Source organism: Zingiber officinale, chromosome 2A (assembly GCF_018446385.1).
Source record: "Zingiber officinale cultivar Zhangliang chromosome 2A, Zo_v1.1, whole genome shotgun sequence".
Classification (NCBI taxonomy): domain Eukaryota; kingdom Viridiplantae; phylum Streptophyta; class Magnoliopsida; order Zingiberales; family Zingiberaceae; genus Zingiber; species Zingiber officinale.
In genome coordinates, this window is record NC_055988.1 from 11,592,874 (window position 1) to 11,620,352 (window position 27,479).

Consider the following 27,479-nt stretch of genomic DNA (forward strand, 5'->3'; position numbering starts at 1 on the left):
CTTTCATCGCAATTTAACATAATAGATATGGGAGAAGCAAAGAACATCTTAGGAGTGAAGATCGTTAGAGACCAATCAAAAAGGCTTTTGGATTTGTCTCAAGAAGCTTATATCACAAAGATGCTACAACACTTCAATATATCAGATTGCAACATTGAACAGACACCTATAGCGAGAGGTACTATCTTGAGAAAAAGTTGTTGGACCGCTGGGCCGGCTAGAAGGAGGGTTGAATAGCCTGCAAACACAAAAACAAAAATCAACCCTTCTCGAACTCTCAACAGAACACTTGTATAAATAAATTAAACAAATAAACTAAAAGTAAGAGACAAAAGAGGTTTACTTGGTTACAACCGGGGAGGTTTTTAATCCAAGGAAGATGAAGCGCACTAGAATATCTCCTTCAGGCGGAGAAGCCTCTTACAGCGTTTAAGCACAGAAACAGAAGCTCAACTCTAAACTTAAAGCACACAAGCGTTGGAATTACAATTCTTGAGTTCGTTTAAAAGCTTCTGGACCAAGGCTTTATTTATAGCCTTGGTCGGGGTGCCCTGGGGGGATAAATTTTATCCCCCAACGTTCAGATCGAGTCAAAATTCAATCCGGTCAAAAAGTCAACTCCGAGCGCCCGAAAGGGGTCCGGGCGCCCCGAACAGCTCCGAGCACCCCGGCTAGAAAAGTCAAGCCCGTTGACTTTTTCCAGCCCGGTTCTTCTGCTCTGGCTCCGTTCGCCTCAAACTAAGTCTTCCGCTTGCTTGGGTGATCTCTGCCATCCGGAATAGGGCTCACCCGAACTCAACTTTCGGTCTTCTCGAGCAGGCTTCCGCTCCAGCTTCTCGTCCCTCGGAATCGCCGTGTGATTCCATCTCGTCCACCAATATACTCATCCGCAGTCTTCGTCCCTCGGTCGCACCCCGTGCCGACCTTCTGTCTCTTGCTCCTCGAGCAGTCTTCCGCTCCGTCTTCTCATCCCTCGGAACCACCGCACGCTTCCTTCTCGTCCGCCGGTGTATTCTTCTGCAATGCCTCGTCCTTCGGACACACCGCGTGCCATCCTTCTCGCTAGCTGCATCTTCCGCTCGATTACCTGTGCTCCTAAGTTCTTGCACACTTAGACGCAAGGTTAGAAACATACAGGACCTAACTTAACTTTTTGATCAGACCAAAATAACCTTGGGGTTCCAACAATCTCCCCATTTTTGATGTGATCAACCTAAATTAAGCTAGGGTAAAAATAGACATTAAAATAAACTAACTAATTTTTGCAATTAAGTGCAAACAGATAGAAAAATTATTTTTTGTCTACCTCCCTCTAGACTTATACTTTCCCTCTCCCCCTTTGATCACATAAAAAAATAGGGTTGCAAGAAAAAAATCTAAGGGTTAAGACTTAGAAAATTTTGAGAACTTTGAAAATTTTTGCAATAATTTTCACAGAAGCAGTTTAAAATTTTTTTTTCTAAGTATCGCGTTAAGTAAAAACAATTCTGACTTAGGCAATTTGTAAATATATTTTTGAAAATTCTAAATAAAAATTTAAGTAGAAATTTATAATTTCAGAAAAACTTTTAACTTAGGTAAAAATATTTATTTATTCATTTTTATTTAAACAAAATTCGTTCTCAAGTTATTGCTATTTCTTTAATATCATTATGATATCTAAATTTCCATTTTAGTCTATCATAATTTCTCAAATCATAATTTTCCAGATTTAAAACAAACAATATTCAGCATTCAGAAAATTCTTTCGACAACGTTTCTAATTTGCAAGATTCGTTCGACAAAGTATTTTTTAACTCACAAGAATCTTTTGGCAATACTTCTAATTTGCTAAATTCTTTGAACAAAAGATTTTCTAATCCGAGAAACTCTTTTGACGATTCAATTTTGAATTTGCAAAAGTCTTCAGACAACTTTTCAATTGATTTAACCAGTTGTTCAGAAGATAGAGACCATACCTGACTTACCTTGTCAGCTGCTGATTCTGCCCCTATTGTGTTACTTTCTTCTGAAGTCTCTTTCCCTTCATCGATGCTCATCTGGGATGAGCTTTCTGTGTCCTCGGGATGGAGTTCGGATGTCTTGGCAGTTTCCTCATTCTCGGACTGTTCTGATGGTGACTTGGTGTCCATCGAAGAGTTGGATTTGACTTCAGCTGGTTCTTCGTAGATCTTTAAGAACTTTTCCTAAAGTTCTTTTGCGCTTTTGTATTCTCCGACTCTGTCAATATCTTCATCTGGTATTACGCTTAAAAAATAAAATTCAGCCCGAACGTTTGCCATCGATTCGTTACGTTGCTTCTCATTCCAGAGATATTTCTTGATTTCTTCTCCATTTGTTATCTTTGGTTCTTCATAACCAAATTTCATAATTAATGAAATACCAAAATCTGTGTTTAGATATACCTTCATGCGTTGCTTCCATAAAGCAAACTCCCTCTTGAATGCTGGTGGGTAGATGCTAGCTCCGACCATCATTTTGTTGCTTCAGTCAGCGGTTACTCCTTCTGAGGTGCCTTGGCTCTGATACCACTTGTTGGACCGCTGGGCCGGCTAGAAGGGAGGGTTGAATAGCCTGCAAACACAAAAACAAAAACCAACCCTTCTCGAACTCTCAACAGAACACTTGCATAAATAAATTAAACAAATAAACTAAAAGTAAGAGACAAAAGATATTTACTTGGTTACAACCGGTGAGGTTGTTAATCCAAGGAAGATGAAGTACACTAGAATATCTCTTTCAGGCGGAGAAGCCTCTTATAGCGTTTAAGCACAGAAACAAAAGCTCAACTCTAAACTTAAAGCACACAAGCGTTGGAATTACAATTCTTGAGTTCGTTTAAAAGCTTCTGGACCAAGGCTATATTTATAGACTTGGTCGGGGCACCCTGAGGGTTCCGGGCGCCCTAGGGGGATAAATTTTATCCCCCAACGTTCATATCGAGTCAAAATTCGATCCGGTCAAAAACTCAACTCCGGACGCTCGGAAAGGTTCCGGGCGCCCCGGACAGCTCCGAGCGCCCCCGCTAGAAAAGTCAACCCCGTTGAGTTTTTCCAGCCCAGGTCTTCTACTCTAGCTCCATTCACCTCAGACCGAGTTTTCCGCTCGCTTGGGTGATCTTTGCCATTCGGAATAGGGCTCACCCGAACCCAACTTCCGGTCTTCTTGAGCAGGCTTCCGCTCCGGTTTCTCATCCCTCGGAATCGCCGCGTGATTCTTTCTCGTCCACCAACATACTCATCCGCAGTCTTCGTCCCTCGGTCGCACCCCGTGCCGACCTTCTCGCTAGCTGCGTCTCTTGCTCCTCAAGCAGTCTTCCGCTCTGGCTTCTCGTCCCTCGGAACCACCGCACGCTTCCTTCTCCTCCGCCGGTGTATTCTTCCGCAATGCCTCATCCCTCGGACGCACCGTGTGCTGTCCTTCTCGCTTGCTGCATCTTCCGCTCGATTAGCTGTGCTCCTAAGTTCCTGCACACTTAGACACAAGGTTAGAAACACACAGGACCTAACTTAACTTATTGATCACACCAAAACAACCTTGGGGTTCCAACAAAAGTATGTATCCCAAGACTCCTGAGGAAATAGCCGAAATGAAGAAAAAAACCATATGTCAGTGCTATTGGTAGTTTTATGTACACTATGTTGTGTACTCGTTCTGATATAAGCTATGTTGTTGGCTTAGTTAGTCGTTTCCAGTCAAACCCAGGATCGAGACACTGGAAAGCGGTGAAGAGGATATTTAGATATATCAAAGGAACAGCGGATTATTACCTCTGTTTCCAAGGATCAGAAATGAGCCTAAGTGGCTACACAGATGCAGATTGGGCAGGGGACCTTGATGACAAAAAATTCACATCTGGCTATATCTTCTTGCTGAATGGTGGCGCCATCTCATGGAACAGCAAGAAGCAGACTTGTGTAGCCTTGTTGATAATATGAAAGCTGAGTATGTGACTTGTGCAGTGGCTGTGCAAGAGGCTGTCTGGATAAGAAGGTTCCTGAAGCATATGAAGATTGCTGAGGATAGTGAGAGTCTTGTTACAGTGTACTATGACAGTCAAGCTGTGATAACTTTTTCCAAAGATCCCAAATATCATAACAAAGGTAAACATATAGAAATTAAGTATAATTTTGTAAGGGATATTGTTGACAAGAAAAAAATTATTCTTGAGTACATCCCTACATGGAATATGCTTGCTGATCCTTTTACTAAGTCATTGACTAAAAAGTCATTTCATAAACATGTGAAGTCTTTGGGACTTCGAAGAATGTAACTTATTGTGAAAAAATTTTGATAAATAAAAAAAATATCATGATCTATTCAGTATATATGTCTTTATTACATTCGAATAAAAGTCTCGATAAGCATGTTGAAAGATTGAGATTAGTCAACTCACATAGACAATCATCTCTATTTGTTAAGTACTAATAGAGGTAAGACCGTTGCTTATGGGATAGCTTATGTAGCTATGAATAGAGACATACCCGTAAGTTAAGGTCTCCTTGTGTCAAGATGAGATCATTTATGTAATGATCGGAGTAAATGCACCCAGCATTTACTGAATCTGCTTAAAGTCAGATTGGAATTCATATGTTGAATTCAGGATTGTACATTAGGTATGTCTAGATCGAAATCTGTACGATGTTAAACTTTGGGGAAAACATGCACTCTTTTTAGTAAAGAGAATAACATCGTAGCATGTGATTCATACCACATGTGCTATGGCGACAAGAAGGGTAATAGGAGAATGGATCCTTGCTTCTCTACTATGTGAGACCCTTGAGATTATAAGTTAATCTCAATCTTACCCTAAGTGACTATTTGACTGTCTACTTGAAGTTCTGATCAATATATGCTACTTTAGTATGTTTCCTATTGGCTATGGATGATTCGGTTTATGGAGCATAACTAGGAAATCGACTAATTAGAATGAATAGATTCTAGCTAAAAAGGAAAATTAAGATTGATTTACATCTATGACATTTATTCACTGGTACCAGTTACATTTTTAGTTCAGTACATAAAATATAATTGTAAATAATTTGTTTGATTGGAGACGTTGAACATGCTCTTGACATATAGTCAATATGAGGGATTAGAGATGTTCATAATGATGTAAATAATTTAATCTGGGGTAAAGGCAAGTCATTGATGCCTCTGATTCGTTCAATGGAGCAGCTAAGTAAGGTGTGACAATCTTCTTAGCAATTGAATGCTCACTGTGCTTGCTGTCGCACGAACCATTTTTCCTAATGTATGGAATGGATGTTCTTATATGACCTTTGTGACTAATTTTATGCTCTGGTCTTTGTGACTTGATCCTCATAAAGTCTACGTGACTTATTTGGTCTTTGTGACTAATTTTACTCTGGTCTTCGTGACATGATCATCTTGATGTTTATGTGACTAACATGGTCTATGTGACCGACATGGTCTATGTGACCATATGGATTGACTTGAACGAGTGGGAGATGTTAGACGTTGAGGAAATGAAGGGGTGGTGTTTCCCCATCGTCTTCCTTAACCTTTCTATAAAAGGAGCGTCCAAGCAATGAGAAAAGAACCGCCAAAGTAAAGGTGATCAGAGAGAACGCATCAAAGGGTTTGTGAGGTGATCAGAGAGCTAAAAGTAGAATATTTGGGATTTGGTTCGTGAACCTTGAAGCACTTTCCGATTGCCCGTGATCGTGCTTCGGACAGCAACAGCGTCTTCGTCGATCAACGTCTTCATCTGGGATTTCTTCAGAAGATCACTGTGAATAATTATCACTTTGATTTTGTTTTCGTTTCATGCTCTCAAATAAACAACATTATTTCATCCTTTTGTTTTAATTCATATAAAAATTATAATTTACATCAATTAATGGTCCTTTGATAATTCGATCTATATAATTGTCAACCTACTAACTTTGCCATTTTGACGTTCAATTCTAATTTTCAAAACGTTGGACTCTAAAGGTGGAAAATGACGGAGCTTCCCACTGTTCGAGCAAAAAAACTGGACCAATTTTTAAAATCCTGTTTTAAGAAAAGTTTTTCATATGTTTATTACCTTCCCTCATCTTTGAATCTTCCAAATAAACTGATAAAGCAACTGCTAACCCATGTAAAATCACTAATTTCGGATTCATTAATGATCTCCAACACTATTAGAGTACTTTTTCAAATGTATGATATTTTTTTAATTCAGGTATTCATTTCTTATGAACCAGTTAATCATGAAGATAATCAACTCAATCTTATAAAAATTTTTATGGATCATTAGGATAAATCAGAAAGTACAGATGAGTCTTGTCAAATGGCCCAGTATCACAAGTTTTTCAAGATCTTAAGTTTAAGGGTATAAATGAACCAAGCCACCCATAAGTTATTCGAATCTCGATTCGATAAAAGTTCATTTAAATTCGTTTAATGAGGCTCGTTAAGATAAATAAATTAAACTCAAGTTTCATAATACTTGTCTCGTTAGCTCATGAACATATTCATTAGTAAGCTCATAAATCAAGCTTTAAATGAAAAAATAATAGTTTCAATATAAGTCGGTCAAAGCGCCTGGAAATAATTCAATCGCCTTTATTCTATTTTAATTTATTTTTAAAGTTTTTGGTCGGGTGCCTCGATCCTATTTTTTATTTTTAAAATTAAAAATTCCTTAAAACATCTTAAATACTTATATTACACCCTGTGAACATCTAAAATTATTTATCCTGATCACTATAATCTAAGAGCAAAACCTGAATCCTAGAGGAAAATCTTATTAGCTTAAACTCATTCTAACCCAATGCCTAAATTTTAAAATTTTAAACTCTAAATATATATAATATACCCCGTGAGTATCTAAAATTTTTAATCTAGAATACTATAACCCAAGAGGGAAGCCTAAACCCTAGAAGAAAAATCTTATTGACTCAAACCCGTTATAACTCAACCCTTAAATTCTAAAATTTTAAATCATAAATACATATAATATATATATATATATATAGAGAGAGAGAGAGAGAGAGAGAGAGAGAAATGTCAACCTACGGACTTTTATCTACAGAATGATACAGATCATCCGCTACGTCATTTTTTTTCCATAAAATCTTTTTCTCTTCTCTTTTTCCTTCGTTCTCGTCGAACCGAAGCAGCCCACCGCGCCTCCTCGCGCGCCCGTCACTCGCGCGCCCGTCACTCGCGCGCCCGTCACTCGCTCGGCCGCCGGCCATCTACCCACCGCTGGTAGCCTCCGATCGCCTGGACCCACCCACACTATAGCCTAGGGGGTGAATGTTAGAGTGTATACTAAAAGCCTAACTTTTGTAAACATTTATTTGTTGAAATAAAAGAATCACATTGGTCAATATCTGCATTTATTTATTAATTGTAATTGTTCAATTAATTTATATGGTAGACAACATGGAGTGTGGTGTCACACTCAGAAGATCATGTTGTCGGTTCTCTATAAATTATAAACAGTTGCTCGCGACTAAGAAAGAAAGGAACAAACTATTAGAATAGTTGTAGTGTAATTAAGTATTAGTTTATCTTGACTAATAAATTACACTGATACACTTTAAGTGTATTGAGTAGGACCATTTAGGTATGTTCCTTTTGTACTGACTTAGTAAAAGAACTAGACCTTAGTTATTATGGAAGTGTGTGCTCTTAATCCTAATATAATAACAAGCACATATATTTAATATTTATTTCTTTGACTTATCAAAGGGTGAGGTTTAGCTCGATAAATCAATATGCCCGATAAGTTGGGAAATGATATTACTTATAGTGTGTGTTGTTGATTATAGAAGGAATCTATGTCCTAGTTATCTAGGTTGAGAATGTCCCCAAGAGGAGCTCATAAGGATTATCATGTTAAACCCTGCAGGTGGACCTAGTCCGACATGACAATAAAGTTGAGTGGTACTAGTCTTGGAGCTAGATATTAATTAAGTGAATTGTTAGTAACTTACTTAATTAGTAGACATTCATAATCTTAAACACAAGGAGACTAACATACTCATGATAAGAAGGAGCTCATAATGTAATTTGGGATTGGTGCGGTAGTGCGGTAATAACTCTCTAGTGGAATGAGCTATTATCGATGAACTTAAGTTGTGTGTTCAGGGCGAGCACGGGATACTCAAGCTCATCGGAAGGCCAAAACCAATTTCTCCTCTAGGTCCCTGTCGTAGCCTCATTATAGCCTCAAGTCCATCCAAATGTAAGGCTCTTCTTGGTGTCCAAGAAGTGGGCCGGTCCAATGCTTGGTGACCAAGCAAGGGCCGACCACATCCTCTCCTATAGGGGTCGGCCCTTTGCTTGGTGACCAAGCATGAAGGGGCCGACCACAATATTCAAACAAGGAGGGTTGTTTTTGAATTTTTAAAATCTTCTCTTTGTTGAAAACTATAAGTTTTAAATGAGAGATTTTAATTTTAAAAACTTCCCTTATTTGAATTTGGTCACATGTTTTAATAGGGAGTTTTAAAAGTTTTAAAACTTTCCTTTTTTAACCATCCTCATGGTTTAAGAAAAAAGGAAGATAAGTTTTAAAATTAAAATTTTCTATCATCATATTAAAAAAGGAAATTTTGTAAGAGAAGTTTTAAATTTTAAAACATGGTTTTAATTTTTAGAACTTTCCTTTTTTAACTCCTACTTTAGGAAAGAGAGCTTGTAAAATTTTATAAGAGTTTTTCTTATAAAATTTTATAAAAATAAAATTCCTTTTTCCCCTTGATGAGGTGGCCGACCACCTTGCTTGGTGCCCAAGCAAGTGGCCGGCCATATTAATTTAATTAAAATCATCACAAAATTAAAATTAGTGATTGATTCAATCAAGAGGAAAGAAAAGAAAAAATTAAAAGGGAAAAGGAAAAACTCTTGGATGATTTTATTTTTTTGTAAAAAGTTTTTCCTTATTTACCTTGGGCAAGTAATATAAAAGAAGGGGTGAGGGGGCTTCATGAGAGACAACTCTTATTCTCTTTCTTGGAGATCTCTTGGTGGCCGGCCCTCTCCCTTCTCCCTTTCCCTTTGCTCTCTTCTCCTTGGTGGTGGTGGTGGTCGAATTCTAGAGGAAGATGAAGGACTCTTTTGGGTGGTGTTCATCTTGGAGGATCGTCGCCCACACGATGTCCAAGGCGAGGCGAGGAATACGGCAGAAGATCTCGAAGTCATTAGCTTACAAAGAGAAGGTATAACTAGTAGTTTTCTTCCGCATCATACTAGTTATTTTCTTTGTAAGAATTCTAAATACAAGAGGCAATTAGATCTAGTTTATCAAATTTATTTTTCGATTTTGTGTTTTCTTCTTTTTCGAATTTGTGATTCGATTGTTCCTTTTGGTTAACCTAGAGTTATTTAAGGAAATAAATATTAGCTTTCCTTAAAAGGCTTTGCCTAGGCGGTGGTGGTTGCACCCATATCCAAGAAGGTCATGTGTCTCGCCATGCAGTCCTGGAAGCCAATTTTGGAAATTAATATTTATGGAATTAATAACTTAGGTAGATTTGAATCAATAGTGTTAAGTTCCGCTTGCGATTCAAATCTAAATCATTAAGAACAGATAAGTTAAATTTGGAATCAATGATATTAAGTTCCTTCCTAATTTAACTTCTAAAGAACACAATAGGTTATTTAAGGAAAGGTTCGACACTTGTACAAAAAATTTTTTGTACAATGGAACCGGTACGTTTTCCTAGGATTAACCAACAGTGAACCCGTCGGGGATCGCGGCAAGGATTCTGTGTAACGCCCGAAAATTCTCAAAATAATTATTAGAAATATCCTAGTATTTTTTTGGAATTTTAGGATATTTTTACAGAATTTTTAGGGTAGCGGAAGTAGCAAAAACAAATAGGACCGTAAAATAGCCTACGCGGGAATTGAACCCGAGACCTATGGGTCCTACGACTTATGGTGGACTCAAGTAACCAAGTGAACCTAGCAGGGCCGTGCTGAAAGAAAAGGGAGGCAATTAAATTTATATTAGAGTTGAGCGAAATTACCCACTTAATATAAATAGGGAATTAATAAGCGAAGAGTTATTTTTAACGTAACTTTTCCTCACCCTCACCCTAGCCACGCCGCCCCCTTCTCCTCTTCTTCTCTCGGCGCCAACCACAAGCACACCTAGGGTTTCGTCCCTAGGGCCATAGGAGTACTTTCCGGCGACGACTTCGACACGAGGACGCTTCCCTCCGCGAGAGGAAACCATAGACGCGAGCAGATCGTCGAAGAGATCTCTCCTCCGGAAAGCCTAGCGATTAGATTTGTAAGAAAATCCGAACAGGAGGTAAGAAACCCCTCACCTGTAGTATAAGTAGCTTTCGTATGAATTTTAAGCTTCAGTTTAGTAGTATGTAGACTTTCGGCACAAAGGATGCGAACTAGCGCACACCAAGTGTTCGAATAAATTGTTAGCACAGTTAAAATGCAACTTAGGCATTTTATTAGCTTAGATAAATGCAATAGAAGCATTTTCACAGCTTATTTAGTCTTGCTACAGCTCTTATAGGCCTAGATGTCCAATGGGTGGGCTCCCACAGTCGCCTCTAGGTTCAGACAACCTAGCTCTAGGTTCAGATAACCTAGAAAGAGCAAGACAAGTAATAATTAGCTATGTTCAGTATTTTACTTTCTCGGTGGCACTGTACTGAATTAGATATCCATTGGGTTGGGCTCCCATAGTCGTCCCTAGGTTCAGTTAACCTAGTAAACCCTACTAGATTCGAAATTTGTAACCCCGGGTTTAGTTAGGGATGCGCACACAGCAAGTACAGTTGCCAGACCCAAACAGCAGCATGATTATGTATTTTCACTTATTATACATAGTTTTCAAACTCTCACAAGATTGTTATGTGAATGCAGTATAGCCTCAGCATTAGTCTAGCATTAGCTTAGCTCATCTTTCTGTATCAGATTAGTTTTCCCTATTGATACAATGTGATAGTTATGATTAGCTTTATTGCCATGATTAGTTCGATTTCTATGTGTTGTATGCCATGTCATGCTTAGCATATTCAGTATATATATATTTCAAATAGCATGTTTTCAAAGCATAAATTGCATCGTACGCATGTTTTGTGAGGTAGATGGTTTCTTACTAAGCATAAAGCTTACAGATACTCTTTCCTTATACTGCAGATAAAGGTAAAGGAAAGATGGACTAGCGGAGGCTGGAGGGCAATGCGATGAAGATGTGTGTGGATGGAACTTGGAATAAAGACCTTGGAGAAACTAGAAATAAATCTGAAACTTTAGCATTTTATTAAGTTGTTACTTTCCTTATTTTAGTTATTTTAATGCTATGAATCGTGAAAGACCTGGTTAGATTGTTAGTGTTCCTGCTTAGAATGTCAGTTAGTGTTATTGGGATGTTTATGGTCATGTTAGAACTTGTGTGTGTGAATTTGGCACGAAACAGTGCTGAAATCAGACTGGTGGTACGAAATCAGAAACCCCAATCGATAAGCCGATCGATTGGAGGCTTCTCAATCGATCGGCCGATCGATTGAGAAGTTCATACCGCGAACAGTAAGCTCCTGGATCGATCAGCCGATCGATCCAGATGTCTTCGGTCACGAACAGAAAGCCCTGGGATCGATCACAGGATCGATTGGCCAGTCTGGATCGATCAGCCAATCGATCCAGAATATTGCCCGAGCACAGTAGCGTGCTGAATCGATCACTGGATCAATCCAACCTAAGTTCTGCATACAGCAGCATGCTGGGTCGATCACTGGATCGATTAGACCATTCCAATCGATCCATCGATCGATTGGGAAGCCTGATAGCAGCGGGAAACCCCTTATTCCAGTTCTTTGACCATGGGGAATGTAATATATGACATGAATAGTTTGATTACACCCCTTAGCACATATAGAATAAAGAAATGATAACAGTTTAGCCAAGTTTTAATTAGTACAGCTTCCGCACCTAGACTTAGTGTTGGTCATGGATATAGATTAGCACAGCATATTGTGACGGTCCGGCCTTACAGCCTAGCTAGTAGAAGGCGGGTCATTACAGAGTGGTATCAGAGCAGCTTCCATACTTCCTACACACACATCAGCATTGAACCTGTAGCTTCCAAGTAAGAATACCTCTCACTTTGTATGTTTATTGCTTTCATGTTGTAGATAACTAAAGTATGCTTATCTGTGATAGTAACTAACATGATAGTATTAGCTATGTGAACGTGATATTTAGTTATGTATGTCCTTTGTTCCTTTAGAAATGGCATGAGGACGCCCAGCTAGAAGGGCACCAGCCACTGAGCCCCAGCATGAGGCAGGCAGTTAAGTGCCTCCCCCAGACCTTACAGCTTTAGTGGCTCAGTTACAGCAGCAGCTAGCTGAACAGCAACAGGAGATAGCCACATTAAAAGCTAATCAGCAGAACACTCCTACAGTCACCCCGGAACCAAACTTAGCAACGCCAGTAGTCTTAGAGGTTCCACCAGTCTAGCCTACAGCACCAGTAGCCCCAGCAACAGAGGCAAGGAGAGAAGCCTATCTGATCCAGTGGCAGAGAGTCAAGCCAGAGAATTTCTCAGGCACCAGTGAACCATGGGATGCTCAAGCCTGGTTCAAAACATTGGAAAGCACGATGGAGCTTCTGGACTGGCCAGAACACGAGAAGGTGAAGTGCGCCCCATTCTGCCTAACAGGAGACGCACGTATGTGGTGGGAGAGAATTAGAACGAAGCGCCCAGTAAACCAGATGACATGGGTCGACTTTGAGAAAGAATTCTTTGAGGAGATCTTTCACATGTGGGTCACGAATCGCCACTACGACGAGTTCACTGAGTTTCGCCAGGGCAACCTTTCAGTGGAGGAAGCCGTGAAGAAATTCAACAGATTGGCTCGTCTATGCCCTGAACTAGTCGGCACAGAGAAAGAACGAGTCCGGTTGATGCTCAAGATGCTGAGGCCGGAAATAGCAATGAACGTGGCTGGCGACATTCATAGGCCGCAACCACTGAAGAACTAGTTAGCAGTGCTCTGACCACCGAGCACTACCAGAACAGTATCAAGCAGCAGAAACAAGTCCTCTCAGAGTCCAAAGGTCAAGGAGGCTCAGACACTCAGAAACACCAAGGCCACAGCTCCCACGGCTCTAACTGGAAAGGGAACTCTAGCAATAAGCGCAAACCAGGGAGTTACCCAAATGGAGGACCAGCTAGTAAACAGCCTAGTTATCCCAAATGTGCTACTTGTGGGAAATTCCACCCTGGAGTTTGTCGTAAGGGCACACGAGGATGCTTCGAGTGTGGACAGGAAGGGCATATGGCTAAGCAGTGCCCAAACAAGACCAGCTTTCCTCCACCACAGCCGGTTCAGTATGAAGTCAAGCCAGCACAGTTGCATCAGATGCAGGCCACTTTAGATGGTCCACAGATCAGCCAGGGCAGATTAGAAGCCCCTCCAGCTACGACTAATGCGAGGATCTACTCACTCACCAGAGAGACGTAGCAAATGCCTCGACAGTCGTTTCAGGTCAGATTAGTATTTTACAGCAAAGTACAACTGTCTTATTCGATACTGGGGCAACCCATTCTTATATATCCAGGACATTTGTCGAGAAGTTAGCGATACCCCCAGAGGTACTCAGTAGTCAGTTCTGGACAACGTTACCTTCAGGAGAAATTATGGCATCCACGCACTGGCTCAGAGCAGTGCCAGTCATTATAGCAGACAGAGAACTCTTTTGTGATCTGATAGTGCTAAATATGACTAACTACGATGTCATCTTTGGAATGGACTTCTTGAGCAGATACGGTGCCTCCATCGAGTGTCATAAACAGAAAGTCGTATTCCAATCTGAAGCAGAAGCACAGTTCGAGTTCATCGGAGAACCCAAGAGAAAGGCCAAAAAGTTTCTCTCAGCTATGAAAGCACAGAGATTAATGGATTCAGGATGTACGGGATTTTTAGCACACGTAGTCAGTACCAGTCAGGACAAGGACCGATAGCTAGCAGAGGTCCGAGTCGTATGTGACTACCCAGCAGTCTTCCATGAAGAGTTACCAGGCCTAGCATCAGACAGGGAGATTGAATTTGAGATAGAACTCATTCCCGGTACAAATCCTATCTCCAAAGCACCCTACCGCATGGCTCCAGCAGAACTGAAGGAACTTCATGAGCAATTACAGGAGCTGCTTGACAAAGGCTTCATACGTCCTAGTCACTCACCATGGGGAGCGCCAGTATTGTTCGTGAAGAAGAAGGACGGGAGCCTGCGCTTGTGCATAGACTACAGGGCATTGAACCAAGTCACCATCAAGAACAGGTATCCTCTTCCTAGAATAGATGACCTATTCGATCAGCTAAAGGAGCAGCAGTATTCTCTAAGATAGACCTTAGATCAGGTTATCATCAGGTGAAAGTTAAAGAAGGGGATATACCCAAGACAACATTCAGGACTAGATACGGACACTACGAGTTCGTAGTCATGCCCTTCGGTGTGACAAATGCTCCAGCTACTTTCATGGACCTCATGAACAAAGTATTCAGAGAATACTTAGATAAGTTCGTTATCGTATTCATCGATGACATCCTTATCTATTCAGGAACTCAGGAAGAACACGCAGAGCACCTGAGAATAGTACTGCAGACCCTCCAGCAGAACCAGTTGTACGCCAAGTTCACAAAATGTGAATTTTGATTGGATCAGGTGTCCTTCCTGGGTCACATCATCTCAAAGGAATGCGAGAACAGCTTCAGCGAGCTAAAAAGAAGATTGATCAGTGCACCTATTCTGACTCTACCAAAAAACACAGACAGCTTTGATATTTATAGTGATGCCTCTAAGTTGGCTCTAGGAGCAGTGCTGATGCAGAATGGCAAGGTGATCGCCTATGCCTCCAGACAACTCAAGGAATATGAGCAGAATTACCCTACTCATGACCTTGAGCTTGCAGCAGTGGTGTTCGCTCTCAAAATTTGGAGACATTACTTGTGTGGAGCTCAGTGCAGAGTGTATACAGATCATTAGAGTTTGAAGTACTTCTTCACTCAGAAGGATCTGAATATGCGACAGCGTAGATGGCTAGAGCTGGTCAAGGACTACGATATAGACATCCTCTACCACCCAGGGAAAGCCAATAGGGTAGCAGACGCACTTAGCAGAAAGTCCAGTGCTACCCTATTATCTTTAGCAGCCATGTCACCGCCCCTACAGAAAGAGATCACAGATTTCGGTCTCGAACTCATAGTTGGACAGCTCTCTACTATGACATTAGAGTCTACCTTGCTTGGTGACATTCAGACAGCTCAGGAACAGGATCCTGAAATTCAGAAAATCAAGCAAGGGATAGCAGAATCAGAAGGTGGAGAGTTCAGAATATCAGATAGCGGGGTATTATACTTTGGTGACAGATTATGCGTTCCAGATCAGGAGGAACTACGAAGAAAGATTTTAGATGAGGCTCACAAGACTCCCTATGCGATGCATCTTGGCTCCACCAAAATGTACCAGGACTTGAAGAAACATTTTTGGTGGCCTGGGATGAAGAGAGACATCGCTCGATATGTCAGCACCTGCCTAACCTATCAGAGGGTTAAGGCAGAACACCAGAGACCAGGAGGAGTTTTGCAGCCTATTCAGATCCCAGAATGGAAGTGGGAAGACGTTTCTATGGATTTCATAGTGGGATTACCCAGAACCATGAATGGTTTTGATACCATCTGGATAATAGTTGACTGATTGACTAAATCACCCCACTTCTATCGGGATATCCTACTCCATGGAACAATTAGCTCAGTTGTATCTCAAGGAGATAGTCGATTACATAGAGTCCCACTAACCATTATTTCAGACAGTGGGTTCACATCACACTTCTAGGAGTGTATACAACAAGATTGGGCACGGTTAAAGTTCACCTGCCTTTCCATCCTCGCATGATGGTCAAACAGAGTAAATCGTGCTCAAGATATGCTCCGAGCATGTGCCCTAGATTTCAAAGAAAGTTGGTGCAAATATCCGAGCTTAGCGATTTGCATACAACAATGCCTATCAAGCCACTATCAGCATGGCACCTTACGAGGCTCTCTATGGGCGGAGGTGTAGATCTCCAATCTGTTGGTATGTGAGTGGTGAACAGAAAGAACTAGAACTTCAGACAGATCTAGTAGCAGATACCACATCAGCTATACAGCAGATCCGCCAGAGGATAGAGATAGCTCAGAGCCGCCAGAAAAGCTATGCTGATACACGGCGCAGACCCTTAGAGTTTTCAGTTGGGGATTCAGTGCTCCTCATAGTAGCTCCCATGAAGGGAGTAATGCGTTTTGAGAAGATGGGCAAACTAAGTCCCAGATATGTGGGACCATACCTTATCAACAGGAGAGTTGGCAAGGTGGCATATGAGCTAGAGCTACCCCAGGAAATGTCAGCTATTCATAATGTATATCATGTCTCTATGCTGAAGAAGCATATCCCAGATGCCACCCAGGTGTTTGAGCCCTAGCTGGTACAAGTCCGTGAAGACCTCAGCTATGACAGTCAGCCTACTCAGATAGTAGATCGCGCAGTTAAGAAATTGCGGAATAAAGAGATACCATTAGTAAAAGTCATTTGGCAAAATCACACAACAGAAGAAGCAACTTGGGAGACAGAAGCCAGTATGAGACAAAAGTACCCAGAGTTATTCTAAGTTCGAGGACAAACTTTTTATAAGGTATGGGGGATTGTAACGCCCGAAAATTCTCAAAATAATTATTAGAAATATCCTAGTATTTTTCTGAAATTTTAGGATATTTTTACAGAATTTTTAGGGTAGCGGAAGTAGCAAAAACAAATAGAACCGTATAATAGCCTACGCGGGAATTGAACCAGAGACCTATGGGTCCTACGACTTATGGTGGACTCTAGTAATCAAGTGAACCCAGCAGGGCCATGCTGAAAGAAAAGGGAGACAATTAAATTTATATTAGAGTTGGGCGAAATTACCCACTTAATATAAATAGGGAATTAATAAGCGAAGAGTTATTTTTAACGTAACTTTTCCTCACCCTCACCCTAGCCACGCCGCCCCCTTCTCCTCTTCTTCTCTCGGCGCCAACCACAAGCACACCTAGGGTTCCGTCCCTAGGGCCATAGGAGTACTTTCCGGCGACGACTCCGACACGAGGACGCTTCCCTCCGCTAGAGGAAAGCATATACGCGAGCAGATCGTCGAAGAGATCTCTCCTCCGGAAAGCCTAGCGATTAGATTTCTAAGAAAATCCGAACAGGAGGTAAGAAACCCCTCACCTGCAGTATAAGTAGCTTTCGTATGAATTTTAAGCTTCAGTTTAGTAGTATGTAGACTTTCGGCACAAAGGATGCGAACTAGCGCACACCAAGTGTTCGAATAAATTGTTAGCACAGTTAAAATGCAACTTAGGCATTTTATTAGCTTAGATAAATGCAATAGAAGCATTTTCATAGCTTATTTAGTCTTGCTACAGCTCTTATAGGACTATATGTCCAATGGGTGGGCTCCCACAATCGCCTCTAGGTTCAGACAACCTAGCTCTAGGTTCAGATAACCTAGAAAGAGCAAGACAAGTAATAATTAGCTATGTTCAGTATTTTACTTTCTCGGTGGCACTGTACTGGATTAGATATCCATTGGGTTGGGCTCCCATAGTCGTCCCTAGGTTCAGCTAACCTAGTAAACCCTACTAGATTCGGAATTTGCAACCCCGAGTTTAGTTAGGGATGCGCGCACAGCAAGTACAGTTGCCGGGCCCAAACAGCGGCATGATTATGTATTTTCACTTATTATACATAGTTTTCAAACTCTCACAAGATTGTTATGTGAATGCAGTATAGCCTCAGCATTAGTCTAGCATTAGCTTAGTTCAGCTTTCTGTATCAGATTAGTTTTCCCTATTGATACAATGTGATAGTTATGATTAGCTTTATTGCCATGATTAGTTCGATTTCTATGTGTTGTATGCCATGCCATGCTTAGCATATTCAGTATACATATATTTCAAATAGCATGTTTTCAAAGCATAAATTGCATCGTACGCATGTTTTGTAAGGTAGATGGTTTCTTACTAAGCATAAAGCTTACAGATACTCTTTCCTTATACTGCAGATAAAGGTAAAGGAAAGATGGACTAGCGGAGGCTGGAGGGCAATACGATGAAGATGTGTGTGGATGGAACTTGGAATAAAGACCTTGGAGAAACTAGAAATAAATCTGAAACTTTAGCATTTTATTAAGTTGTTACTTTCCTTATTTCAATTATTTTAATGCTATGAATCGTGAAAGACCTGGTTAGATTGTTAGTGTTCCTGCTTAGAATGTCAGTTAGTGTTATTGGGATGTTTATGGTCATGTTAGAACTTGTGTGTGTGAATTTGGCACAAAACAATGCTGAAATCAGACTGGTGGTACGAAATCAGAAACCCCAATCGATCAGCCGATCGATTGGAGGCTTCTCAATCGATCAGCCGATCGATTGAGAAGTTCGTATCGCGAACAGTAAGTTCCTGGATCGATCAGCCGATCGATCCGGATGCCTTCGGTCGCGAACAGAAAGCCCTGGGATCGATCACAGGATCGATTGGCCAGTCTGGATCGATCAGCCAATCGATCCAGAATATTGCCCGAGCACAGTAGCGTGCTGAATCGATCACTGGATCAATCCAACCTAAGTTCCGCATACAGCAGCATGCTGGGTCGATCACTGGATCGATTAGACCATTCCAATCGATCCACCGATCGATTGGGAAGCCTGATAGCAGCGGGAAACCTCTTATTCCAGTTCCTTGACCATGGGGAATGTAATATATGGCATGAATAGTTTGATTACACCCCTTAGCACATATAGAATAAAGAAATGATAACAGTTTAGCCAAGTTTTAATTTGTACAGCTTCCGCACCTAGACTTAGTGTTGGTCTTGGATATAGCTTAGCACAGCATATTGTGACGGTCCGGCCTTACAGCCTAGCCAGTAGAAGGCGGGTCGTTACATTCTGGCTGCTGCCGCTTGTCCACGGCCGAGCTGAGAGGAAGTCTCAATGGCGAGGGGATCTAGTCACGCCAGATTCCGAACACCATCACGCCGGAATCCGACCGCGATCTTGCCGGAATCTGGTGCGATCGCGTCCAGTCGCGATAGCGTACGGAATCCGACCACGATCGCGCCAGATTGGGTTCCTTCGCAGCTCGATTCCAGCCGCGATCCAGCACTATCGCGGCAGTGTTGGGCAGGTGATAGGATTCTGACGCCATCGCGTCCGGATTTCGGCGCCATCACGTCCGAATTTTGGCGCCATCGCGTCCGGATTCCGGTGTCATCGCGTCTGGATTTCGGCGCCATCGCGTTCGGATTCTGGTGCCATCATGTCCGGATTCTGGCGCCATCGCGTCTGGATTCAGGCCGCCTGCCTCCGGCCGCAATCGTGTCGTAATCCGGGCGCCAGAAGTAGTGGTCAAGCGGCCGACGGACAGGCGGGTGGCCAGCGGCGACGAGGCGCGGTGAGTGTGGCTTCGTTACAGCGAGAACGAAGAAGAAAAAAACCTACGAAAGAGAAAATATTGTATTAAAAAAAATAAAATAATATGACATGGTAGTTGGTCCATAACAATCCGCATGATAGAGTCCATAACAATGACATGACTTCATTCCAAGTGCTTGGACCATGCCACCCACAACCCAGAGTGAAGTCCCGACAGATCCGCAATGAAATATAATATATATATTATGTTATCATTTATTGGGATAAACTTGGGTTTAGTGATAGATCAGACATTCTTTGAGAAGATCCGCAGAGTAAATCTGGTTCCTCTACCCAAACGGGTTAATCACGTCCACTGCACGAATCTAATGGCAGTATGGACGCTGACGACGCTTTCCAATGGATACCTTTTTGGGTATAAGAATCCAGGTTTTTTCCAACGCAGCCACGTCGAGTGGCCAAATGGAAGATGAAGCTGGTGAAGAATCCAGGTGTTTGCATTTGACGGCTCTCCGCCACCTCCACGCTTCTCCTTTTCCACCGATATCGTTGATTGTGATGGTGGTGTAGGTACCCGGAGCGACGAGAAGCACCTCTTAACTAAGAAGCACTCTCACAATGCCTCACTTTGCAACCTTAACTACCAGCTCCGCTCCCTGCTAGGCTCCGCCTCTCCGCTTGCATGTCAATTCTCCACGGCAATACCTGGTCAATCGTTTTATCCTGCCTGGGCAAGCGAAGACAACCCCAGAGCGAGGAGTCCCTAGTCCAGATGGCTAAGATGGGATTTTTCCCTTCCGACGCCTTCCTGTTCACTCAGCTCATCCACAAGTTATGCCGCGGCGACGCCACCTCCGGAACTTGGTATTTCTTGTTAGATATACGTAATGTGAATGGAGAAGAGGTTAAAGACGAAAGATGCTCCATTGTGAATGAGGCTTTAGTCCTATATTAGGAGTTTCATGGCATGTTGGTTTGTTTATATTGATTCACATACATTGAGGATGTGAACAAATGCATGAGAAGAGGCTCTCTCTCATGCATGGGTGTGTAAGGGGGTGCAAATGTAGGGCTTGGATTGTACTGAACCATGTTGACTCATGTGCGGGCATAACCTGCGCGCGCCGAATGTTGGACCAGTCGGGGAAAAATTTGTCCAAGTGGAACAACCAATATTTTACCACGTAAACCTTTTGCTGCTTGTGTAATGGATGCATTAAAGTAAGATTAATGCAGAAGCAAAATGACCGAGCGAAACGCTAGCGTTTCACAGCTTGGCGAGTAATGGTCATTAATTGACTATTAACGCTGTTGTTGATCTGAGCTCCTATATAACGAGGCTGTGATCATAGGTTTACACACACAGAAAAGAAGCAGAAGCTCTCCACCTATGTTCCCTCTTCCTCTATCGCGTAACCCCTACTCGGTGGAGTGCCCGTGATAGCAGTCGGGTACCACTCAGTTTGCCGTGACCACCAGTGCTTGGTGGAATCACGGTTAACCGTTGTATCCTGTGAAACAAATGACTCGAGTAAACCTCGAAGCACTACTGGAGGTGGGCGAATCTGTTTCAAGGAAACTACGTCAATCGCATGCCTCAGTCAGCTCACCTGATCTCTTCATCCGCCCAGTCAGCCTCTTCGTCGTCACGATTGGCCTCTTCGTCCCCTCGGTCGGCCTCTTCGTCTGCATGCTTGGCCTCTCTACTTGCCCACTCAGCCTCTTTGCTCGGCCGACACCAGCTCGCTCAGCTTTCATGTTCTCACGACTGTCCTCTCACTCGGCCTGTCTATTAGCCCGACCGGCCTCTCGCTCGGCCTATCTGCTCGCCCAGCCAGCCTCTCGCGCCGGTTGGCTCTCTGTCTGGACGAAGAAGTTCATCGTGGGCTGATTCTTGAATTACAAGATGGTTGACTCCAAGACGGTGATCAGCCAAGTCCAGGAGCTTCAGGTGATCTTGCACGAGATCCACTCAAAAGGGATGGTTCTGAGTGAAACCTTCCAGGTGACTACTATCATTGAGAAGCTGCCTCCCGGCTAGAAGGACTTTAAGAACTATCTGAAGCACAAGCGGAATGAGATGAATGTGGAGGAACTCATTGTTAGACTTCGCATCAAAGAAGACAACAAGAGTTCAGAGAAAAAGTTGTTCTCTCAAGCTATTGTGAAAAATAACGTGGTTGAGCACTGTCAAAGCTCGAAATTGAAGAACCCCAAATCTTCCAAGATGGGACCTAGAGGATGCATCAGCAAGAAGAAGTTCTTTGAGAAGTGCTTCAACTGTCACCGAGTTGCCCATGACTTCGCAAGGACAACATTTCTAATGGGAGACCAAACTGTTTATTTTTCGTCATTTATCTCTAGTTTGTATTCACGTTCTATGTGATGAGTGTGGTGGCCAATGAGTTCCTAGAACAGATGATGACATTATAGGTTCTTTGTCGTTGACATATGCATTGACACTAGCTCTTCTTGATTCATTCAAAGACATAATCGATAGTTGAGGAGGAGAAAATACATACAATAGAGTTGGCATCCCAAATTTAGTGCCCATGGTCGACCGATCTTGGGGTGGATACATACAAAACGGAGTTGAGGCGGTGTTATTAAGATTCATTAGAATTTTTTGAAAACTTTAAAAATTTGAGAAATTTAGAGAATATTGTGGAACATATGAAATATTTTAGAAATTTAAAAGCTATTGTGTTAGAGAAGAAAATTAAGAATATTAGATATTTGGATGAATGGGATTATATTGAGAAGATGTGTTTTCTTTCACATTTGGATAATTCAAAAGATTTACAAAGGAAACATTAAAATTTTTATCTATTTCGAATAAAAATACAAATATTGAATGAAAAGAATAAAAAAGAAGATGGAGTAAGTGGTAAGATGAATGAAAAAAAAATGAAATATTGAAAATATATTTACATGTAGTTTAAAAAAATAAAAATAAAAAATAAAAATAAAAATAAAAATTAATCATTCAAGAATGACTAACTTTTATGTTTTATTTATTTTGAAAAAATCATTATCAAATAATAAAACTATTTTATTAAAAACTAAAAAGGAAAGGCTCCCCGAACAAGAGTCACTCCCAATGTTAATAAAATGAGTTACCTCCCACTACAAAAGGAAGCTTATTCGATAAGGGGTAATCGACGAATGTCATGTTACTAAATAAATAGTAATGTGATTTTAGCCGCTTTCAAATTCTTGATATAGTTCCAATGTGCTGATGCTTATTGTTGTAACCATTCATCTTTTTGGTCATTACCCGTGGTTGTGCTAGTACTGATAGTCGTCCATGACTTTGCAAGGATGATATTTTTTATTGGGAGACAAAACTGTCTCTTTTTCATCATTTATTTCTAGTTTCTATTTGTGTTCTATGTGTGATGAGTGTGGTAATCACTGAGTTCCTAGAATAGATGATAATGTTACGGGTTCTTTGTCGCTGCCAGATGAATTGACACTAGCCCTTTTTGATTCGTTCGAAGACATAACCAATAATTAAGGAGGAGAAAATTCTTATGACAGAATTGACATCCCAAATTAAGTTCCCATAGCCGACGAATCTTCAGGTGGATATATATAAAATGGAGTTGGGGCGACATCACTAAGATTCATCGAATTTTATAAAATTTTAGAAATTTAAAAGTTATTGTGTATGAGAGAGTAATATTGGGAATATTAAACATTTGAATGACTACGAGATATATTTTCTTTCACATTTTGATAATTTAAAAGATTTGTATAAAAATATTGAAATTTTTATCTCTAATAAATATATAAATATAGAATGAAAGAATAAAAAAGACGAGGTAGAAAGTGGTGGGATAAATGAAAAAAATGAAATATTAAAAATGAAGTTATATATATTTTTTTAAAAAAAATTAATCATTCATCATCGACTAACTTTTACGTTTTATTTATTTTAGTTTTTTTTAAATCATTAATCATTATCAAATTATAAAATAATTTTAATTCTATTAAAAAAATAAAAAGGAAATTAGGAGGAGGAGTCATTTCCATGTTAATAAAATGAGTTTTATGATTTTTTCCATAGTTCATTCTAAATTATATAAAAAGAGATAAATTACAAGTTGATAGTCGATCGTCAAATTAGCTAAACATGAGAGAAGTTTTTTTTTAAGAATTTGCGTTCATCGGAAATTGACCTTTTGCCCAATTATAATAAGTCTATCATTCTCTAATGAATTGAGCATCCCATTGAGAGAATAAAATGAGTAAGCTCCCACACGCAAGAAGAAGCTCATTTTATTTGACACGTCATCCACAATGACAGTTATTCTTGGTTTCTTTCCCTTTTTTTCACCCCATGCCTAACAATATTCGACATAGACAATACAAAGTACATCCACTATCTTAATGATTTTCTAACGTCGATCACACAAATATGAAAGGAGATAAATGTAAGTACACAGATACTATGATGAAATAAATCATACATCGCCAATTCTTAATAATTGATCATTGACTATTAAACTAAGAATATTATATGTCCACCATTTACACTATGCCTAGAGGGTACATCAACAACGCTAAATCTATTATGGTCAGATGGATATCACATCAAATAGGTTTTCTGAAATGTGTTCCTATCTTGGGTAGCTTGGGCAAATTGTTTGCTCCTATTTTATGCATCCAGTTAGTTTGTCCATAAGTGCAGTCCTTCGTTTTGCTAAAACTAATCCTTTATTATCAGGCCCTGTTTTTGCCAACGCAGCCGCGTCGATTGGCCAAACGGAAGATGAAGCTGGTGAAGAATCCGTGTTTGCGTTTGACAGCTCTCCGCCGCTGCCACGCCGCCTCCTCTTCTACAGCCGCCGCTGCCACCGACTTCGATTGCGATGGTGGCGTAGGCACCCGGAGCGACGTGAAACACCAGAAACCCTCTAGCAATGCCTCATCTCGCTACCTTAAATACCAGCTCTATTCCCTGCTCGGTTCCGCCTCTCCCGGCCGCCCCTACGCCGCCTTGTCGATCCTCCGCCGTATGCTTCCCCCCGACTCCACTTCCCCTCCTGACGCCGCCACTCGGTCGATCGTTTTCTCCGGCCTGGCTAAGCGAAGCCAGCCCCTGAACGAGGAATCCCTCGCCCTCCTCGTCGAGAATGCCAAGATGGGACTTTTTCCGCACGACGCCATCCTATTCAGTCAGTTCATCACCAAGCTGTGCCGCTGCGGCGCCACCTCCGGGGCCTGGGATTTCTTTCACGCTGTAAAGGATGCTGGCGGCTCCTTCGAGGCCAATGTGTGCAACGCCCTCTTGAGTGGCCTCGCTGCAATTCAAGACTTCGCAAGGATGAATCTTCTGTTTTCGGAGATGAAAGGCTTGGGCGTGCGCCCTGACTTATTCACCTTCGGTATACTCATCAATAGCCTATGCAAATCCAGTCGCATCGACGATGCACTGAACGTGCTCGACGCAATGTCAAGCCCAGATTCAGAGGTCACCCCTGGCACAATCATTTTTAACACTGTCATCGATGGGCTCTGCAAGGCAGGAAGGCTTCAGGATGGTCTCTCCTTGCTTGATAGGATGAAATCAAGCCATGTTTGTGATCCTGACAGTGTGACTTACAACACCTTGATCGATGCCTTCTGCAAGGCTGCAGAGTTGGACATGGCTCACAAATTACTTACCAGCATGGAGAAGGAAAGGGTGTCTGTCAATGTGGTTACTCTGAATACCTTTATATATAGAATGTGCAGGCATGGGATGATGGGAAGTGCCCTCAATTTTTTTCGAAAGAAGAAGGTCGAGTGGCCGGAAGTTAAAGGCAATGCTTTCACCTATAACGTCCTGATTGGTGCTTTTCTTCATTCGGACAATGTAGGATGGGCGACGGCATTGTTTGACGAGATGATCAAGGAAGGGGTTTCCCCAGATTCCGTGACGCACTCCACTCTCACCTATAGGTTGACTCAATTAGGTAAACTGGATGATGCTTATTTGAGCATGTCATTGATGAGAAAGAATGGTTTTCGAGTAGACATAAAGAGCTATAACATTTTGATCAGTGGGTTTTGCAAGAAGAAGAAGTTGGATAAGGCATTGGAGATACACGATGAAATATGTGAGGCAGGGCTTAGGCCTGATATCTTCACATACAATTCTTTGATTGATGCTTTCTGCAAGGCTGGTGATTTTTCAAAGGCTGGTAAATTCCTCAACAAAATGGTCGACAATGGATGCAACCCTGACGTTGTGACTTATGGAACTTTGATCAATGGTTATTGCAAATCTGGTGATCTTGAGGAGGCCATGAAGATCTTCAAGAGCATGGATGTGTCAATGGTGCCGGCCAACACTGTTATTTATACTACCCTCATTGATTCTTATTGTAAGAATCAAAAAGTTGATGCAGCAATATACCTCTTCGATGAGATGCAGGAAAAAGATATATTGCCCAACGCCAGGATCTACACTGCTCTTTTCAAGGGTCTTAAGAACCGTAACATGCCTAATAAAGCCTTCGAGCTTATGGACAAGATGAATTTGCAGGGATGCAAACCAGACTATGTGACAATGGATCTTCTTACAGGATGGTTAACTGTGATCGGTGAGACGGAGAGACTGAGACTATTTGTGCAACAGACGACATCTTCTAATATCGACTCGGGCAATCCTGATGTTTAATCTTATAGATGCTTCTTATGTAGTGTTGAGTTGTACCATTACGGTATGATTTCTGAAGCTCCTTTTCATAATTCAAGCAATAACTTGTCACTGTGTTTCACATCATTGCCTGAATCTGTAAAGAAAACTGGATTTAGTGACTCTTTTGCAGTTCTTTGTTGGAAAAATTCTTTTTGTAATTGCACATTTTAATTTATAATCTGAAACGGTTTAGTTCCAAACTGTCCTTTTCTCATCCTAATCATTTCCATCGTAAGCAAGCTGCAGTTTTGCTTCGCCGACTGTAGAACAATATTAGTGTTAAGAGTTCGATTAGGACACTTCACATCTACCTGGAAGTTAGATGTTGTGTGGATTTTCCTTTGAATAGAAGTGTCATATTATAGCCTATTTCGATCGAGTCATCTAACCGTCTTTCATCTCGGGTGTTACATTCTTGCTCCTTTCTAGGGCCTTCTTTTCCTTTCTTTCATCCCATGCTCAATAATATTCGACATGGACAATACTAAATCTATTATGGTCTGATCGATATCGCATCAAATATGCTTTGTGGAATGTGTTCTTATAGGAAGCTTGCTTGGGCAAAAAAATGTGAGGGATCGTAACTAGATCTGTAAGATGGATCAATCTGTGATGGGGTGGATCGGCCTGTGATAGGCTAACCATTTGACGGGATGGAACAAGTCGATCCATCATCTTGGCAGGTTGAGAAATCTTCAATTCAACCTAATCCAAAGTAGGTTGCAGATTAGGCGGACCAATCCGCGGGCCTAACAAATTTTAAAAAATAAAAAAAATAATATCTTCAACATTTTACTTCAGAACGATCTCATCAATCAAATATATTCAGAAACCGATATTTTAAACGTAAATGGAAACAAATGAGTACGTATATTTAATGACATTTTTTTTAACTATAACAAAGAAAGATAATAAATTGATATAAAATTTAACTTACATATGTTTCACAATCCCTAGACCAATCCATGCCTGTCGTAGGCTGACCCGCGCGGGTCGCGAGCCTAGGTGGGTTGACCTACAGCGGACTTGAGTTAATAAAATTTTAACCTAATCTATTTAAATTATTTGACGGAAAAGGTCCGATCCAAATTGGCAACTCTAATGTAACCAAAACAGTGCAAGTCAAGGTTGGACTAGAGGTCACAAATGCAACTTAATCGAGGTGAAACATTAGCAAGGTCTCCTAAGTTGGAGGTCCGTTGGTGGAGGTGTGACGAGGGATGTGCTAAGGTGACAATCAATGCCCATATTAATCACTTGAGGTGAATGAGGTTAGACTTAATAGTTAGAAGACGCCCGATGCCCTCATTTTTATAATTTTTTTTAAGGTGAAAATTAAAATG

The 27,479-nt window shown here is 41.2% G+C and overlaps 1 protein-coding gene across 1 annotated transcript; it reads left to right on the forward strand.

Moving 5' to 3' along the window:
* Positions 1-24,135: 24,135 nt before the first annotated feature.
* LOC122040719 (pentatricopeptide repeat-containing protein At3g61520, mitochondrial-like) lies at positions 24,136-26,257 on the forward strand. Its single transcript, XM_042600144.1, has one exon. It carries the CDS (start codon positions 24,223-24,225, stop codon positions 26,113-26,115), a length of 1,893 nt encoding a protein of 630 aa, XP_042456078.1. The 5' UTR covers positions 24,136-24,222; the 3' UTR covers positions 26,116-26,257.
* The last annotated feature ends 1,222 nt before the right edge of the window (positions 26,258-27,479 follow it).